At 37.0% G+C, this 20,778-nt stretch overlaps 1 protein-coding gene across 1 annotated transcript in view; it reads left to right on the top strand.

The window, feature by feature from the left end:
* LOC107571716 (CUB and sushi domain-containing protein 2-like) overlaps window positions 1–20,778 on the top strand; it is a 122,907-nt gene that overhangs the window by 17,759 nt on the left and 84,370 nt on the right. Inside the window, exons 5-16 of the mRNA XM_016258052.1 lie at window positions 1,410–1,736; window positions 3,061–3,255; window positions 4,331–4,469; window positions 5,962–6,149; window positions 7,723–7,911; window positions 8,236–8,352; window positions 10,156–10,371; window positions 10,452–10,640; window positions 11,788–11,957; window positions 12,041–12,197; window positions 12,345–12,536; window positions 16,650–16,776. Of these exons, the coding sequence (XP_016113538.1) occupies window positions 1,410–1,736; window positions 3,061–3,255; window positions 4,331–4,469; window positions 5,962–6,149; window positions 7,723–7,911; window positions 8,236–8,352; window positions 10,156–10,371; window positions 10,452–10,640; window positions 11,788–11,957; window positions 12,041–12,197; window positions 12,345–12,536; window positions 16,650–16,776 (2,206 nt within the window). The remainder of the gene's footprint in view (window positions 1–1,409; window positions 1,737–3,060; window positions 3,256–4,330; window positions 4,470–5,961; window positions 6,150–7,722; window positions 7,912–8,235; window positions 8,353–10,155; window positions 10,372–10,451; window positions 10,641–11,787; window positions 11,958–12,040; window positions 12,198–12,344; window positions 12,537–16,649; window positions 16,777–20,778) is intronic.

Raw genomic sequence — 20,778 nt, 5'->3', positions numbered from 1 at the left:
CTATACGAACGTAAAGTTTCTGACCAGAACTGTAATTTGAATGCAAATGTCAAAAGGCTATAAGGGGTCTTTTAAGCCATAAACAGTCCAACGCTTCATGCATGATCCTACGCAGACGCTACAACATCAATGGAATTGCAGTTGACTTGCAACTTTGTTTTCTGCTATTTTATGACATTATTATTAGCTCAGACAACAAAGTCATTCATATGAGGTGGAACTGTAACGATTCGTCTTCAGTCCACCACTGAGCTCATTTTCATTCTCCCCATGGCTATTTAGTGATACTTATTGCCCTCTCAGCCTTGTCCCAAATCCTGAAAATGAGTTAATGCCTGCGGATATTCCCAGCAGATAAACACTCTCTTTCTCTGCAGCATCTTCAGTCTTATTATCTGCTTCAAGATCACAGTATACCTGTACACTGGGGTGTCATGCACTTCATATTTTTATTCACTATTATTTTAGCCACCCACTTGGTGTGCTTTGTGGGATATATGAGTAAGAAAAAAAAGTTTTTTTTATTTTTTATTAATTGTTATTTTTTAGGGTAGGGCCTGTTTATTTACCAGGGTGAGGGATTCAAGTTCAGTCTTCCATTGGTCAAAAAACAGATAGCCCCACCCCAAAGTCACGCCATTGGTTGAGCCAATGTTGCTGTGTCAGGTTCAACACATGGATAAATGTTTCAATAGATAAATGTTTCCACAAAGCCAGAGTCATTATACTTTTCAGGGGAAATTAACATACGAATGGCTTGCTTCTGATTATCTTGGCACATAATTCTGGGAGCATGTTACCATCAAAATTCCCAAATCACCTTGAGGAGAAACTAGCAATAAAAAAACGTGATGTACACTCTTAAAAATAAAGGTTCTTTAATGGCATCCTTGGTTCCATGAAGAACCTTTAACATTCATAGGAACTTATATTGCACAAAACGCTCTTTACAATGGAACAAAAGGTGCTTTAGATCATTAAAATGTCCTTCACTCTTAAGAAAAAAAAAGGTAATGTTAAGAACTATTGAGGAACCAAAAATGGTTATTCTATTGCATCACTGCAAAAAACAACAACAAAAAAAACATTCTGTAACCTTTATTTTTAAGAGTTTAGGCTATATAAGCAAAAAAGTGAACATTTCAGAAAATGTCTGTTGTCAAGGTCTGAGAGGTCTTATAAGTTGCAGTTACAGATGCTGTTATCACACTGTGCACATCCTCCAAGCTGTAATTTTTCCACTCCTGTCTTGCTGCATTGTTTAAGCAACAACAAATGACCTCCCTATGCATTGTGAATTGATTTTAGCTTCAGTGGCAGTTTTAATCTCAAGTTTGCCTCACAGTTTGACGCACGATGCCTCCTGTGCTTTAACGGTTGCTTGTTTTATCTCTTTGTCCTTTTCTCAGTTTCGTGTTTCTTCAACTTCACAACTCCGTCTGGGGTCCTGCTATCACCAAACTACCCTCAGGAGTACGGAAACAACATGCACTGCGTGTGGCTGATCATCGCCAAACCCGAGAGCCGCATCAACCTGGCCTTCAACGACCTGAGCATGGAGAAACAGTTTGACTTCCTGTCTATTAAAGACGGCGGCAAGGCAGAATCACCAATTCTGGGCACCTTTTCTGGAGATGTGCTGCCATCACCCATCACTACCAGCGGCCACGTGGCCCGACTGGAATTTCTGACTGATCATACGTACACAGAACGTGGCTTCAACATCACTTTCACCAGTACGTTTTTAAGACAGCTCTAGATTCATGAGACTTTTTATTTTCTGTGGTAAAAATGAATAATTAATTCAAGTTATTTTGGGCGAACCTGTTCATACTTTTAAGTCTAACGTCACATTGAAGTTAGAGACCAAAAAGTCAATGTATAATAGATAACAACAGCGTTCAGATGTTTTGTCAGTGGTGGCATGCACCAAATTTGAAAAGTTTCTGGGAGTTAAAAAAAGCTCAGAAGTTGTCTTGTTATATGAGATCAAGTTGTGATTTAAAAAATGTTTTATTTCCCCTCAGGAGAGAGTTGTCTGTATTTCACGACTCAATATCTGTCGTCCTTCAGTAATCACTATTCACGGGGCATAGCGTATGGCAGCGGAGTTGATAGATGCTTGAGTATCCATGTGAGGAAGAACAACAAGAGCCACAGATTTAATTAGAATTTATTTCCACATACATATATAATTAAATAAAGCCACAGTTAATTGAAGCTGTCGGGAGGTGATCCCACATGGTTTGACTCCCCATTCGGCGTGTTTTTGGGGGAGTGGGAAGGATGCTCCAATCATTCATGTTAATTAAGAAGATGACAAACTCCATCGAAGGGCATGTTGGCACATGATGGTGATGGATTGCATGCACAATCGTTGCATTTGAGACAACATGTTTATCATGAAGAAGGAATTCATGTCCAATGCATGAAGGGAAACGCAATAAGAGCTTTAAACATTTTAGTTTTACATTGAATGTGTCTATGACAGATTACACTTTTATCCAAAATTATATATTTTGTCAGTTTTCCTGCATTCCCGGGGAATCGAACCCATGACCTTGGCTTTGTTAGTGCTGTGCTGTACCCGGAATGAACAGATTTTCTGGAGGGATTTTGTCTGCTGGTAATACATCTTCTCTGAAGTCCTGTCGATGGGTACTGAGTAGCTCCAAGCTTCCCACTGAAGCAAGAAACTTAGGGTGGCACATAAATCAATATTTTGTTCTAACTAAAATGAATTAGTGTAGCTATACAGCTGAAACGATGAGCCGAAAAGGCTTCAGTTCAGTGGCCATATTGAGAAACTCCCTCTTTAATTTATATGGGGCCTTGTAAAAGTAGTTTATTCATGAAAACTAATTATTTTTTTTGTTTGTTTCTTAGTTTTTTTACAAAATGCAGACAGGCACTGAAAAAATAATATATATATATGTATATATATATATATGATTTAATACGATAAATAAAGTGCTGTTGTTGCTGTGTCCAGCTTTTTGGCCTTTTAGTTTGAAGTTACCTTGCAGTTCTCTTGCCTCATTGTTTTTTTTTCCACTGAAGCTTTCCGGCACAACGAGTGTCCTGACCCTGGTGTTCCAGTAAACGGAAAGCGCTTTGGTGAGAGTCTACAGCTTGGCAGCTCCATCTCTTTTCTGTGTGAGGAGGGGTTTATGAAGACCCATGGATCTCAGACCATCTCCTGCATTCTCAAAGATGGAAATGTTGTGTGGGACAATGCTGTGCCACGTTGTGAAGGTCTGTCCTCTTTCAAATAAATATGCACATTTCATAATTCACAAGTCGGCTTGTAATAAAAACAAAATTATATACTCTAACTCTGTTTGCACTTTACTGAACTTTTAGAGAGTTTGTTCAGTTTGGTTGTTCGTTAAGTACATTCGGAGAGAGAGACATAAATGTTGGTGCTTCTGAAATATCAGTGGAACAAAAAGTCATAATCTTTACTTTCAGAATGTGCTCCAGAAGTATTAACTGCCTGAATTCTTCTAAATGAAAAACACATCCTTTTTTTGTTTTTGAATAAAAGGTTACACTTTACTTGAAGGGGTGTGCATAAGACTGACATGACACCTTCATAATCATGACATGACACCTACATAATCATGACATGACACATGTCATGAATATGAAGGTTTTTTATGCATGTTTATGACAACTGTCATTAAGTGTCATTCGCTCAGTTATGTAATTTTTAATGCAAAGATGACATTGTTTGAGATGTCTTTGTAATGGGCTATGGTTAGGGGTAAGGGTAGGGGTAGGGTTAATATTTAAGTCATGTCATGATTATGAAGGTGTCATGTCAGTCTTATGCACACCCCTTCAAGTAAAGTGTTACCGAATAAAATGCGCTGCTGTGTACTACAAATCATTTTATGCCATTTATTGAGTAATGCCTATTATAGATGCCCTTTCAGTACACAGTTAAAGATGAGATCATCCACCTCAGCCATTGAACACATTTTGTTTTTAGATTTTGCATTTTGAATTTGAATAAATAATTGGAATTGAGTATGTTGTGGATAAAGCTGCGGCCATCCAATACACCACAAAGAACAAAATGCAACATTTGAAAATGTAACATCAACACTGCGATACTTCAAACCTGCAGGTTCATAAATGTTGTTCTTTGAATTTAGTCAAGACGTCAATCTGTGAAGTTTAGATCCTCTCTTGGTCAAATATTTTTATGCTATGCAATTTTGCAAATTTGTCAAAATTTACTTTATTGTTAATATTCAACATGTAAAGATCAAAAAAAATAAAAATTGGCAACGAAATAATCTTGACATTTTCTCCTGTTCTTTAGCTCCATGTGGTGGAAACTTGAAGGCCTCTAGCGGCATCATTCTGTCCCCAGGCTGGCCTGAGCTTTATAAAGAGGCCCTCAATTGTGAGTGGATCATCGAGGCTCTGCCAGGATATCCTATTAAGATCATCTTTGACAAGTACGTACAAGACTTCGCTTTCTCTTTTCTGAACTGTCATGTTGTTCTTAATAAGCCTCCCGGTTTCATTTTCCCCTCCTATCTTTCATTCTATTGGTTATCATCATTTCATAAATCGGTTACTATAGCGCACTGCAGATGTTCACTATAGACTTGAAATAAGAGTATCTGGCTATTTATTTCCCAAGCTATCACAAGGATTTGTTCTGAATCAATGTAAATATCTCTTACCTCTGCTTATATAGAATGGCTTTATCTACAGTCATATGTGATTGTTGAACATTTATTAAAAAAGGACATCAAATGCCCAATTAACTGTTAATTTTTTTTTCTTTCTTTTTTGTTTGTTTTTGTTTTGTTCTTGATGTGTATTTTATTTTGTTTTCCATTTTTGTTTTGTTTTATATTTTATTTATGTAGCAGATGTTTTTATCCTTAGTAATTTACAAATCTTAAAGAAACCGCAAAAAAAAAAAATATATATATATGTATATAGGTATATATAAAAAAAAAACTTGCTACGTGTAGTGCGTTGGGCTAATCGAGACTTGTCGTAGCACTTGCATTTCATTGCTCTTTTGTTGGTTTTGATTGCTTCTATTGTCCTCATTTGTAAGTCGCTTTCGCTAAATGACTAAATGTAAATGTAACAAATGGACAATTCAACAGCAATTTAACAGGCAAGTTATTTATCTTGAGGCACGTTTCAGACATCGTCCAGGGGTGCATTTCCCAAAAGCATGCTCTAGAACAGGGCTGTCCAAACTCGGTCCTGGAGGGCCGTTGTCCTGCAGAGTTTAGCTCCAACCCTAATTAAACACACCTGAACCAGCTAATCAAGCTCTTACTAGGCATAGAAACTTCCAGTCAGGTGTGTTGAGGCAAGTTGGAGCTAAACTCTGCAGGACACCGGCCCTCCAGGACAGAGTTTGGACAACCCTGCTCTAGAATGTCATTGTATATAGTAGCAATAAAATGTGTCTTCAATTACATGAATAAAATACCCAAACTCATTAATCAGAAAGGGTGTCCATATACGTTTTAGCATATGGCACGAGACAGACTGATGTAGTCTCATCCACTGATTCTCCTGCTACGTAACTGTTGTATGTGATAGAGTTCTTCTTCCACTGGTTCCCGGGGTTTCTTCATTTTCTGTATGTGTACATGTTTAGTATGAATGTTTGCATCTACCATCAATTGTTGTTGGGAAAATTCTTTAAAGGTGAGGCTGGAGGGACAGCTGATGTTTTCCATCTGACTGTGAGTACAGAAAGCAGCTGGGCTTTAGTGGGCTGCTGCTGCTGCAGGAAACTCAAACAACACACAGAGTGAGCTGAGCTTTCAGTTTGGATGATGTAGTATTTCTTTTCTAGCTGTAAATATGTGATATCCTGCAGGAACACAAGTGAACAAGACTGTGATGAATCCATGTAGCCTCACTTTGTGGTGAAGCTGCCATGCTGATGCATAGCACTGTTCTGATCCACAGATTCCGGACAGAGGTTAACTACGATGTTCTTGAGGTACGAGATGGACGCTATCCTTCTTCCCCTCTGATTGGCAGTTATCAGGGTACACAGGTCCCGCAGTTCCTCATCAGCACCTCCAACTTCCTGTACCTGCTCTTCACCACTGACAAGAGTCACTCGGACATTGGCTTCCGCATCCGATATGAGAGTATGATGATCTACTATTGCATTTATTAGTGTTTTGATCTGAAAAGGGTAATTTTGGTAACATTTATTTCTATAACATATGTATTCTGTAATTCAAAGAATGTTTACCACAGACCTTATTTTACATATAAATGTTTAATTATATACTTGTTTAGAGAATGCAGATGGTAAAATATCACAAAATTATTAATTGCATTGTTCAAGTAAAAAAAGAAGATGCGATAAGTGTAATTCATATTCAAAGTCTCCTACAATGCTCAGAATTTAGTCAAAGCATGCTAGTTAGATAAAGCTTGATATTATCTTCTCTCCAATGCATTTCATGGCTGCAATTACAAGGATCTGATAGCACAGATACCTGTGAATACTAGCAGCTATGAAGGCATCATTATAAATAATAGTCACACGCTCTTTAATATGCAGTGATTTTAATCAGGTCCTGTAATTATGATATAATAGGATGGTGATTATGTTGTGAGATGATTTCAGTCATGCGCAAACACATGACACAAGCAACTGTACACGCGTTCATACACACGAGGCTGTAGAATTAGCTCCGTCACAGTATTGTGAACTGAAAGAATGGCTTTTATGCTGGGATGACTCATGTTTGTAACCTTTTCTTGTTATTTCTCTATAAATCTCAGTTCATCTTAAATTATTGAGTACATCAACTCAAGCAGAAAGGGCTGTCGAAGACTTTGTATTACTTGCGTCTACAAGAATGATACAACTTTTGAATGATCCAAATAGGCAGAACATTCCATAAACTTGAGATGCACCAATATTAAAAGTCTGACCAACATGGATAAGCTGATAATTATTTTAAGTTATTGCCGATAACTAATTAAAGGACCATATTAAATGCTATTCTGTTTTGTTAGAATAAAGTACAAATAAATCACTAAAAACTAAAATCAGTCATTTGGATTTATAACAATATGATGTACAACATAAAAAATGGATTTTGAGATTTGCAAGAGTGCATTTAACAGTGTCATTAAGTTATTGATATATACAGTATATATATATATGATATAACACTTTAATTTGTACACTAGTAGTATTAGTAGCGTATAAGTTGCCCTCATACCAAGTTTCTAATGCATTTACAATAAACTTCTGCCCTGAAAATCATTGGATGTTTTTCACAATAATGTTTGTATATTTTCTCTTCAAGCCTTGCAGCTCCAGTCGGACCATTGTGTTGATCCTGGAATCCCAGTCAATGGTCAGCGGCACGGCAATGATTTCTATGTGGGGGCGCTGGTGACGTTCAGTTGTGAACTAGGATACACCCTCAGTGACCACGAGCCCCTTGAGTGTGAGCCTAACTTCCAATGGAGTCGCCCTCTGATGGATTTTGAGATTTGCAAGAGTGCATTTAACAGTGTCATTAAGTTATTGATATATACAGTATATATATATGATATAACACTTTAATTTGTACACTAGTAGTATTAGTAGCGTATAAGTTGCCCTCATACCAAGTTTCTAATGCATTTACAATAAACTTCTGCCCTGAAAATCATTGGATGTTTTTCACAATAATGTTTGTATATTTTCTCTTCAAGCCTTGCAGCTCCAGTCGGACCATTGTGTTGATCCTGGAATCCCAGTCAATGGTCAGCGGCACGGCAATGATTTCTATGTGGGGGCGCTGGTGACGTTCAGTTGTGAACTAGGATACACCCTCAGTGACCACGAGCCCCTTGAGTGTGAGCCTAACTTCCAATGGAGTCGCCCTCTGCCCAGCTGTGATGGTACGGTCCACTCTTTACCTACTAAAATGGTCACCGCCAGGGAAAAGGACACATTAGAGATAGGTCATTTATTCAAGCGACGTAATCGCTCCCAGACTGGAAGGGCCTTTACGGTTCGAAGCTACCCTTTCCGCTCCCTTCTCCTATTCCACAAGGCTTTGAATATTTAAGGCCATTATTGATTTTTCCCCTTGGGTAATGATAGGAATAATTTGCCTCCATATGTTGATGTCCTTCAAAAGGGCACTTCCTGTAAAGTTCGTTTCAGTAGGATTGCGCTCAGCATTTTGACAAATAGCCTTTATCTTTTTCTCTTTCCTCTAGCGCTTTGTGGCGGGTTTATTCAGGGGAACAGCGGCACTATTCTGTCCCCTGGGTTTCCTGACTTCTACCCCCATAACCTCAACTGTACGTGGATGATTGAAACTTCACATGGTAAAGGTGAGGCCGCTTTTTGAAGCTGGTTCTTTCTTTTATAGTGGAATAGACAGTGTTTTTAAATGAAACACAAACAATAATGTTTCCATGAACACGCATTGTAAACCGTATAAGATGGAAAAAGTATGGATTTAATAACTGGTTGACTTTCATTTGGCAGCTGTAACCTTATCCAAATGGTTTCTGCAATTGTAGATCACACCTGAACAATAGCCAAGAGGAATTTGCACCATTTCATTTTACAAAAATGGTTCAGTTCAGTTATATTCCTCTATGGCATGAATCACTCTCTCATGAAATCATACCAAATGTGGTTGAGGTCAGGACTACATTCAAATCATGATGGACCACCATACTTAAATTTCAAAGTCTTCTTTTCACTCTAGTTTGACCTCTCCACTGTGGAACATCCACATGCTCTTGTGAACTTGACAAATGCAGCAATGTTTCATCTGACACTGTTCTTGTTTAGCGTTCCATGCATCATAATCACCTTGACAGAAACGTTAACGTGTTCCAGATATTTCCGTAAGTCTTTAGCTGACACTCTAGGATTCTTCTTGCAAGACGCCCACTCCTAGGAAGAGAAGCCGAGCTCGTCTTGCCATCGACTGATAAACATCAAGGCTTTCAGAGATGTTTTTCGAACCCTTTCTAGCTTTATGCAAGTCAACAATCCTTAATCTTTGGCATTCGGAGACCTCTTTTGTTGGAGATGCAATTCACATGAGGCAGTGCTTCTTTTGAATAGAAAACTCCAAAATTGAGCAATTCTTTTTTTATAGTACAGAGCAGCTTTGACTGACATCTTCAATCTCACCTCATTGATTGAACACAGCTGATGCTAACTTTTGGAGGAATCATTAGCCTAGGGATTCACATACTTTTTCCATTTTTGCATTGTGAGTGTTTACATGGTGTGGCATTGTTTGTGCCTTTTGTCTGTTGTGATCAAATTTTAGGACCAGTTGTTGAAAAAGTTTAATCTGGATCAGAATGATCTGGATTTGAAAATCCCATGTTTTGCTATCCAGGATCAGGTAACCCGTCTTACTTTTGTGCCGGTTTTTCAGAGCAAAATTGGATTGAATCACCCTGATCCAGATGCCTACCTTTTCAGATTTCCAAATCTGGATTACTAGTGCTCTATGGAGCCCTTAAAGAGACATGGTAATGGAAAAATGAGAGATGAGGGAAAAAATGCCTATGTTTTGCATTGCATTTACAAAAATAACTACTCCTGACTGGTCCATCTCTGATGATTCTGCCAATGTAGTTTACAATCAGTGTTTAAAAAAAATAAACTTTAAATTAAATATAATATTTTTGTTTGATATTGACAGCTTTTTGGGGATTTGGAGATACATTACATGTTAAAATGTTTTATTTTTGGGGCCATTTTTAAAGTTTTATTACATTTTTGTTCCTAAAATCCACCCTTCTGCTGGGATCAGAATAATCCAGGGTTTTTTTTAGGTCAAAAGTATCCAAATCTTACTAAAACGTTTTGAACAACACAAAGTGAGGATTTAATCCAGATCAAAATCAAGATTGGATTTTGTGATCTAATCCAAATTCAGAATCCTTTTTTTTTTTTGCTTTTGAACAACACATTGTCGAGATTTGATCCATTCCAATGGCCAAAATCCGATCAGATTACTTTTGAACAACTGGCCCCAGAAATCCGGGTAAATCTGACGGTTCGACATACGTTTTCCTGCAGTTTTGTGTGATTGAAGCCTTTGTGAATTTATAAACAGTTGATCTATATATCCAGTGTTTTTCTCCACCTCTCAATCTCCACAGGTGTCCAGTTTACCTTTCACACGTTTCACTTGGAGAGTCCACACGACCACCTTTTAGTCACAGAAAATGGTAGTTTCTCTCAACCCCTGTGGAGATTGACCGGGTCTACACTGCCGCCCCCTCTCAGCGCTGGACTTTTTGGCAACTACACCGCTCAGATCCGTTTCCTCTCTGACTTCTCTGTGTCCTATGAGGGGTTTAACATCACTTTCTCAGGTAGAGACCTTTGCACAGCAGCTTAAACTGCATGACATTTATAACAGAAGAAGCTACAAAATATCAATCCTTCTCCTCAGAATACGATCTGGAGCCTTGCGAAGATCCCGGCGTCCCCCCCTTCGGCACTCGTAAGGGGCTGCAGTTCGGGGTGGGGGATGCGCTAATCTTTTCCTGTTTTCCGGGATACCGTCTCGAGGGGCCTGCGAGGGTGGTGTGTCTAGGGGGGCGTCGGCGGGTTTGGAGTTCCCCTCTGCCAAGGTGTGTTGGTAGGTGGTCACATGCTTTTCATTTTGCTTTGTTTGCAAATTATACAACATATTTCCCCTCATGTGCTCGGACATGCACACACACACACACACACACACATGCTGAAACTTCATATCTCAAAGTAAAAGACTAAAGCAGCACCATTTTTAGGAGTTCTGCTCAAATGTTCAAAAAAGAAAAAGGTTATGACTCACCATCTGAAAATAAAACCACAGCACCAGCCCTAAATTTAGTCTAATGCTTAATCAGCATTAATGTAATGGTAGATATCAGCATACAAGTATCTTGGAGACCAGACTTCTTCAATTTAATTCCTGCTGGAATGGCTTAGATGTTACATTTAGAATGTAATTTCGTAACATTATGATTTTGACATTCCGGTTGAAGCAAGTAATTAGGTATTATGTATTTCTGCAGCAATATCTGGCTTATCCTTGCTTCATATTTGTTTACCACTCTTGTGAAACTAGGTCAGCTCATATGTAAACATATGTTTATGATTTTGTGTCAACGTCCTTGTATTTAAACTTATTTAAATAAATAACATATGGTTTACTTCACTTAAGATCTGTTGGGTATGACAGTTATTTCTTCCAAAAACATCATCCAGAAAACACCCAATATTTTTCTTTTTAATATTATTTAAGACAAATTGTTATTACAAGGGATGCATGATGTATCAGTTATTGACTGATATTGGAGATTTTATTTATTTATTTATCAGGGTATTTAATATTGCTTGCTCATTAACTCTTTTTACATTTAGATTGCCTTTGCTCTCACTTAAAATTAATCTTTAAGTACACCAAACTAGTAAAACTGTTAATTGTAATATTTAGAAAATCTTAAAATTAGTATATGTGATTCCTAAATTCACTTGTAGCATTTAAAACAATTGATGTATCAGTTATAATCTGTAATATCACAATAATTATTAATTTACAGGTAAAAGTAGCTATAGATTAAAATTGAATTTGTGTGGTTCAATATCCGAGCAAAATTTGGCAGAGAAATTGACTTGCACTCATTCACAAACACACACCACCCCCTGACTGCCAGCATGAGTGTATAAGTGTGCTTGTGTTTATACTGAGATCATGGGTCATTTGTCAGAGGTCATCTGACTTCTCACCTCCCTTGCTGCAGCTGAATGTGGATCGTCTGTAACCGGGAAACAAGGAGTTTTACTCTCTCCTAACTACCCTGGTTACTACGGTAACAACCATGAGTGCATCTACTCCATCCAAACCCAAACCGGTAAAGGGATCCAGCTCAGAGCGCGGGATTTCCGGCTGGAGGAGGACGACTTGCTTAAGGTCTTTGTGACTTAGTGTGCATTCATACTTATGTGTAATGTTGGTTTGTAAATCATATGATGACTGTTTTGTGTGTGTTTCAGGTGTATGATGGTAGCAGTAACAGTGCCAGACTGCTGGGCACCTTCACAGGCAGAGAGATGATGGATGTTACTCTAAACAGCACGTCCAGCACCATGTGGCTGGAGTTCATTAGCAACAGTGATAATACCAGCAAAGGCTTCGAGCTGCACTTCACCAGTGAGTAGCACACTGACACCTTGCAGCCATTACACAGTAGTATGTGTGTACACATAAATAGATGGATAGATAGATGGATGGATACCTATCTACCAAGCACAGGAGAGGTTTTGAAGAACACACTCTTTTTTCCCTGTCTTATTACAGGTTTTGAGTTGGTAAAGTGTGAGGATCCAGGTGTGCCTCAGTTCGGTTTTAAACGGGAGGACAAAGGTCACTTCGCAGGCAGCACGGTGTCATATAGCTGTGATCCTGGCTACACTTTAAAGGGCCCGGAGGTTTTGACATGTCTCAGAGGGGAGAGGAGAGCATGGGACAGCCCACTCCCACTGTGTGTTGGTAAGACGCTACTGAATACTCAACCTCATTCACACTCACAATTACACACTTCTTTAGGCAGTTACTTTAGAGACAACATTTCTAACTTTGATACGATAACTCAAAATATATTGATATTCAATACCTTAGGGAAAGACGTGCAAAACATTAAGGACTTTTTTATTTATTTTTTATTAGAAGATAACAGTGACAGAACGTGACAGTGAGTTATATTTTTATATTAATGAACTACAATGAATACAATGTACACTTTTTATTTAATTATTATTTTTTTAAATTTAATTTAATTAAATTTTGTGTTTTGTTTTGTTTTGATGGTGTAAGCATTATGGAGCACTATAAACACATGCAATGTCTGTTTCATTCATACTGGAAGCCGGAGGGTGCTCTTATGCAGAAAGTCCAAATCTGCCTCACAGGCGTAATATAACTTATGGCATTCCAGGAAATCCTAATTACTGTATTGTATCACAAACTTTAAATCTGCCGCATGGTCTTTGTATGATACACTCTGAGAATGTGCTTCATGCATATGATCCCCCAAGTCAGAGAGACTTCTATTAATTGGAGTGCTTATGATTTTTTTCTTCATGTGTATGTGTCTTCTACCACCCACCCTTATATTCAGCCTGGGTTCTCCTCAATGTGAGTTTATCACAGACCTACTTTTCAAGGCGTTCTGCAATGCTGTTGAATTTTGAATTATGGTGCTTCCCCACCTGAGCTTATGGAGACCTTTAGGCAAAATTGAAATGCCCATATACAGAGGAGAAATGGATCTGTAAAGGCATGAGCAAATATTTTTCATCCGCCACAACAGGAAACTAACTAGTGCTCTAGAAAACAGAGGGTGGACAGTGAGAAATTAGAAGTTGGTGAGAATAAGAGAAAAGGGGGAGGGGAAGAGAGAGCAAGAGAGAATGAGAGAGCAAGAAATTTAGTTTTATGACTTACGAAGCAGGTCATATCAGGAGTTGAAGAAGATGGGTTTGTTTTATTGTGATTTATGGCTCTGCTGTCCACTATGGGAACATTCGTCAGAACGAAATTCATATGAGATGACAAAAAAAAACCCACAAAAAAGTGTGAGAAAGGCAGATGAAAAATAAAAATAGCTTGCAATATATAAATCTCCACGATAGATGGATGGATGGATAGATACAGGTGCATCTCAATAAATTAGAATGTCGTGGAAAAGTTAATTTATTTCAGTAGTTCAACTCAAATTGTGAAACTTGTGTATTAAATAAATTCATTGCACACAGACTAAAGTAGTTTAAGTCTTTGGTTCTTTTAATTGTAAATTCATATGAGATGACAAAAAAAACCCCACAAAAAAGTGTGAGAAAGGCAGATGAAAAATAAAAATAGCTTGCAATATATAAATCTCCACGATAGATGGATGGATGGATGGATGGATAGATACAGGTGCATCTCAATAAATTAGAATGTATACAGTCTGTGTGCATTGAATCGATTTAATACACGAGTTTCACAATTTGAGTTGAATTGCTGAAATAAATTAACTTTTCCACGACATTCAAATTTATTGAGATGCACCTGTAGATAGATAGATAGATAGATAGATACTTTCTCTTTTGCATTCAACAATTCATTTTTCCCTCTGTGCACTATCAAAAGAAAAGATCAAATGTTTGTCTCCATGTCTATGTTTATACCTTTCAGTATGTGTGACAATGGCTTGAGAGGCTGAAGTGTGCATTTGAACACATTGCACTTGCATGCTGTGACATGTATATCTCACATGACTACAAGTGCCGGCCACCATGTAATTTGTGTCATTAGGGCCTTTCGCACCGCAGGAACCTTTTCATAGTACCAGAACTAATTGTGGAACTACCCACTTTTCGGCGTGTTCGCACCGCCGGAACTGGGAGCGATTTTAGTACCGGACTGCCTTTTTCGAGAACCAAATGAGCTCCTACTCCGGAGCAGGGTCTAACCAGCACAACTGGTACTAATCGTGATGTAAGGAGACATTGAGTGGCCAAGCGCGTATGAAAACGCCCTCACCCGCCATGATTTAAAACGCTGTGTAAACATACAGTAAACATTGTGTCAACTTATTTTGCAAGAATGGAGAACAGCGATAGATGGACGGATGCTGAAGTGAAGGCACTAGTAGCAAATGTAGCACTGTCAATTGTCGTTGGAGATTCTTAGTCCTCCTTTCCGTTCTTTCAATCTAAAGCGGTGCGAAAGGGCCTATTGCTTGTCCGAGACTCAAGGAGAGATGTGTGGAGGGAAAGTGTCTGGAACAAATGTGTGAAGTGCCCCTCCACTGGCTTGATTGAAGTAAAGTTGAACTTCATAGCTATACTTCAGTACTGTTTTTGGGATGTAGTACTAGATTACTGTTGATCAATACTTGTATTCTTAACATTTTCTACAGAGAGAAAAAAAATACTTTTTATTTCTTACGGTTAAATGTATTCAAACCTTCAAAGTGTCCAATCTGTCCTTTCATCAGAAAAACAAAAAGTGCTAAAGTTAAAAAATCTAACTTTTATTTAAAAGACCCAGTGAAATCCATTTTAATGTAAAATGTAATTGGCCTTAACTATAGTCATTTGTCATTGTGAAGAGATGTTTCATCAGCCACTTTAAGACCTTGAGTCTTTGGCCTAAAGCAGTATGTTTTAATTACTGTATAACCATTGTTGAACATAGATGGTCATGACCGAAATGCCAATGAATAAAATAAAATAAAAAATATAAAATATAAAATATAAAAAATAAAATAAATGAAATATAATATAAAATATAACATAAAATAAAATAAAATAATAAAATATAAAAACAAAATTAATTATAAAATATAAAATAAAAAAATATATAAAATATAATATAAAATATAATATAAAATAAAATAATACAATTTAAAATAAAATAAAATATAAAAATAAAATAAAAAATAAATAAAATAAAATAAAATAATGCATATGATATCAGACAAGTAATAAAGAAAATAATAAAATATATATATATATATATATATTTAAAAAAAATTTCATTTCAAATTAACATATTTTGTGTGGTCAAGCCAAATTGTTAAAACAGATTGCTCATTTGTTTTCATGGAAAGTTTAACATTTGTAAGTAAAACAGTGTATATTTTATATATATAGACTTAGTTTATCAGGCCCCTCCTCAAATTAAAAATAAAAATAAAATAAAGGCAGCTTGAATAATTAATAAGAGGGATTTACGCTGTATTCTGTATGCAAACTCATTCGGTTCCAGTCCATGTCTAGAGGGTGTATATGTGTATATACAGTACGAGTTTATGCTGTGTAAGGGCACATACATTTGACCTCTGGGATGATGATGACGATGGCAGGGGTTGGATATAACACTCATGACTTCCTGATCCGTGAAACTGGAACTGTCACACGCTCTGGCCCCAACCTCCTGACAAACAAGTGATTTGTACCCCCACTGCCCACCACCAGCAACACCACCATTTCCCCAGTGTAAGATGGATAGTCATGTCTGGGGCAGGACATATTACCAACACTATCAGTGATATTAGCCAAAGGAAATATGCGCTCCCCAGGGAAGGCTTAATCCTGGAGGTGATATACAGCCATATTATTCTGCTCATCACTCATAAAACTCTGCTCAGTGCTGAATGCATTCTTTTAAAGTGGAAAGTTATTTGCGCCCCTGCCACCTGATGATGCATCACTGCACAGCACACCATGTACCTTCCTTGCTTCATGTCCTTTTTTTTTTTTTTGTAGGTTGTAGGTTTTTAACACCCAGTGTTTTCGTTATTGGCATTCATTCATATATGTTGTCTTCATTAAAAATGTTATTTCAAAATTTAATTCAAACCAAATAAGCCTTAATTAATGTAAAACGGACAAAATATATTATATTATATCATATCATATCATATTACATTTTTTTATATGTATTAATTACAATTGTACAATAGAATCACTTTAACTATTGGTCTCTGACCTTTGGGCCCAACTGTGTGTTTGTTTGTTTGTTTTTTTTGTTTTTTTTAAGATGTACTGTTTGTGCTGCAGAGTTGTGAGCTGTCATTGAAGAATTGCGCCTTTGTTTATCTCTTTCTTTACCCAGCCGAGTGTGGAGGAACGATTAAAGATGAGCCTGTGGGCCGGATTCTGTCTCCTGGTTACCCAGCTCCTTATGAGCACAACTTGCACTGTGTCTGGACCATTGAGGCGGCACTTGGAAGCACCATCGGGTGGGTATCTACTCTTCCATTACCCCCCTCCCCACCATCTGTCTCTTCATCTTTCTGGTTTGCTTTTGATATCTTCATCTAACCTCTAAATGTAACTTCCATCCAAAATCTTTGACCCTGCTGTCGATCCTAAGCTCTAGAAATGTCCTTAATTGAGTCATCTCATAAAAGAAATACCATTATAGTACACCTTATATATAGTACCATAGTGGGGGTGTAATAGATATGTTCACTTGGCTAAATGGAGATTTTCCATTTTTATATACAGCTAGTTAATAACTCATACCTGAACTTTTTGAGTTTTTACTATTTTAAAAAACTTTATTTACTGTTCTTACAAATGAGGACATACATATAAGATAAAAACAATTCAAAATATGAAAGAACAAAAGGTACAATAATGTATAATAATGATTCTAACATAACACTAAGCCAAAAACCAACTACATATGTGTATGTACAACCACACACACATACATACATACATATATATATATATTGAATTTATAAATGTGTATATATATATATATATATATATATATATATAAAATTTCATTTCCATTTAGTTTGTTGAAGTGTTAAAATAACTAAAATTAAATCAAACTTAAAACTTAATAAAAGACCTATACAGACATAATAAATTCAAACTAAATAAATAAATACAAATAATACAGATCAAATGACAGTAGTTTATCAGTAATCCCAAAAAGTAACACTGCCAAACACACATGCTAAAAAACAACAACTTACTTACACATAGTAAGAAATGGTTATAAAAACTGAAACAGAAGCTAAACAAGTAATAGGAAAGAGGAGAAATAAAAAGCGATACTTATCCATTGCCGGTGTCCTGCCCGGTGTAGTCACACGGTAGAGTCGATGGTCTTCACACTCTTCGGTCTTCACACGAGGAGGCCTTCACGCAATGGCTGCTGCGAACGCTGTCGCGGTAAACTAAGCTTTTTTATACCCGTCTAACAAAATACTACATTAGTTCAGCTGGACACACTTTCCTTATTTTCTTCGCAACAAATGGCCAAGCAAGCGCAGACACTGACAAGATACACCATACAGAACGAGGCCAAACGCGATATCAGCACGTCTCCACACAGTAAACAAAACAAGCATTTCCTAGCAACGACAACTGCACTAAACACTAATGAGACAAGTAAATACACTTACGAGCTGCTTTTAACTTTCACTGATAAAGACTGCTTCTCTCAAAGACTATTTCTTTACACTGTTTTCTGCTGGCGCTTGAACACACTTTCCTTATTTTCTCCGCAAAAAATGGCCAAGCAAGCGCAGACACTGACAAGATACGCCATACAGAACGAGACCAAATGCGATATCAGCACGTCTCCACACAGTAAACAAAACAAGCGTTTACCATTTCATATATCAGAAGTCATAATTGAATGCTATTGATTTGGCCATTACCTCCGAGAAGTAGATGGAATTTTGTTTTGAAATGTTCAAATTTAGATATCCCTGCATAGTAAGTGGTATTAATTTAGGTTAAGATGACAATGCCATTTATTAATATTCTATCAAGACATTTCTTGTTTACTTTCCAAATTGGAAGCCCCTTTCTGCCACTGAATAAGAAATAAATTAGTGCTGTCAAATGATTAATCACATCCAAAATACAAGTTTTTGTTTACATAATATATGCATGTGTACTGTGTATATTTATTATGTATAAATACACACACATACAGTATATATTTTGAAAATATTTACATTTATATATTTATATTCTTAAATGTTATATTGTATATAAATATAGTTAATATATAAAAACATATTTTTTCTTAAATATATCCATGCATGTGTTTGTATTTATATATACATAATAAATATACATGGTATACATGCATATATTATGTAAACAAAAACTTTTATTTTGGATGCGATTAATCGTGATTAATCGCGATTAATCGTATCTTGCAAAGTTTACATCTCACACTTCTTCTTTTTTTTCAGAATTGCTAGTTATAAAGTCAGAATTGTGAGATATAATCTTGCAATTGTAAGAAAATGTTGCAGGATATAAACTCACAATTTCAAGATCAAAAATCAGAATTGCGAGATATAAACTCGCGATTACGAGGCAAAAAGTCAGAATTGTGAGATTAAAAAAAAAGTTGCAGTTATCTTAGTTTTAGTTCATTGGCAGAAACAAGCCTCCTCAGAAAACACACCCATTTGATCAAATGCCTCAGTATGTCAAGGGCTCCAGACTCATTCTTCCCACTGGTCGCTCTTTTGCGACTAACTTTCTCAGTTAGAAAAGTAAAACTAAATTTGCCTTCTCTGGTTTAAGAAGCGGTCTTCTTTACTTTAACTTGAAAACCATCCATCGTTTCCTCAATATTCGCTTCATTTTTGCTGTGCGCACCTTCGCGCTCATCCTGGCTCGGCAAGTATAAACCAGGCTCTACACTCTAAGCGCTGCGCAGTTCAAACGAGTAGCGTGGTTTCATTATGCTTTCAGTTCCGTTCGCCGTTTGATGTTTCTCATAAAAACAGAGACTGACTGGATGCGCCGTTAACGAAATCGCCTGTAGATTAATTATAAATATAATTATATTACATTTTTGCAGTCGCTCCAGTGCAACCTCTAAAAAAATGTTTTTGCCATACTTACCCATACTAATTGGTTTGATGGTGAATTTGTCAGCTCGCGCCTTAGCCACAAGCGTGGATTGGCTGGCAGGCCGAGCTCTATCTCCATGCATGCCAGTATTTTTCATCATGCTGTCACAGTCAGCAGGACTCAGAGAAGCTAGGAGGACATTAGCACTTTGGCAGTCCTACAGGCTGACCTCTTCCCTTCCCCAGCAAATCGCTCCCTTTCGCACTAATGAATGAACATGCCCCCTTGTTAATTGCCACTCGTTTCGCCAGCGTAATTTTGCATGAAATCTCGCAGCCGAGCTCTGCCTAGTTTGACCGGGGCTTTAATTGTGCTGTTTATCAGATACTTTCCCTGCCCTTCATCTAGACACGTTAAGAGCTCCCAGACACTGCTTTCTTGCTGTGTTAAAAGTGGTTCGAAATTGACATTTGATTTGGTGTTGCTGCGTCGAAGGCTCTGTAAGGTGCCTTGAAGATGTGAAGAGCTCAATCAAATTTCCCTTTTATCCTGTGTTCTTTGTCTCCATAAAGAGTTGGAAATGAGCAGTGAGGTGAGTGTAATTATATCATAAGGGTTATTGAGCGTCTAACGTTGGTACACCCCTCCAGATACTCGTGCCAGATGAGCAGGCCACATGTAATAATTGAGGTCACCTGTCCTTTTTTTGTATAACCGTGTAATTTAATACAGTCTGATACTCAGATGTTGCCTGCTTAAAGCTTGTACTTAGTCACTGTCATGTAATCACTGATGCAATCATGGCCATAAAAGGCCATGTGATTACAGTGTACTTAAGCACATTGTGAAGCAGAGCGCCTGAAACCCCTCTTAACTCCCAAAGCACTGCAACGAGTGACCTCTCATGGGTTATTATATATGAAATGTTCATTCACATATATATTTAATATGGTTTAAAAGTTTGGGTCAGTAAAAGTTTATTATTATTGTTATTATTATTATTATTTGTTGATATTATCATTGCATATTATAGTGTATATTATTATTATTATTTATGTATTTATTATTATTATTATTATTATTTTATAAGTGTCCTATGCTAACCAAGGCTGCATTTATTTAAACATAATAGTATTTTTATTAAATATTATTACAATTTCAAATAATGATTTTCTATTGTAATATATATTTAAATAAATATTAATTAATTAAATAAAATGCACCGCATTCCATGCACAGGCAGGTTTGCCTTTTCTAGTATGACATGAAGATATCAGAAGTGTTTACCACTGAAATCTGAAAACATTAAAGGTAAACATAGCTGAGCGGGGGTGGGTTTGACTTATTAAAAATATTATTAGTTGGAAATCATGTTTCAATACTGTGGCCGGTAAGCCACAGAG

This window comes from Sinocyclocheilus grahami, unplaced genomic scaffold, assembly GCF_001515645.1.
Source record: "Sinocyclocheilus grahami isolate Dianchi unplaced genomic scaffold, SAMN03320097.WGS_v1.1 scaffold1640.1, whole genome shotgun sequence".
Lineage (NCBI taxonomy): Eukaryota > Metazoa > Chordata > Actinopteri > Cypriniformes > Cyprinidae > Sinocyclocheilus > Sinocyclocheilus grahami.
The sequence above is the reverse complement of the archived record's forward strand: the minus strand, read 5'-3'. Positions and strand labels throughout refer to the sequence as shown.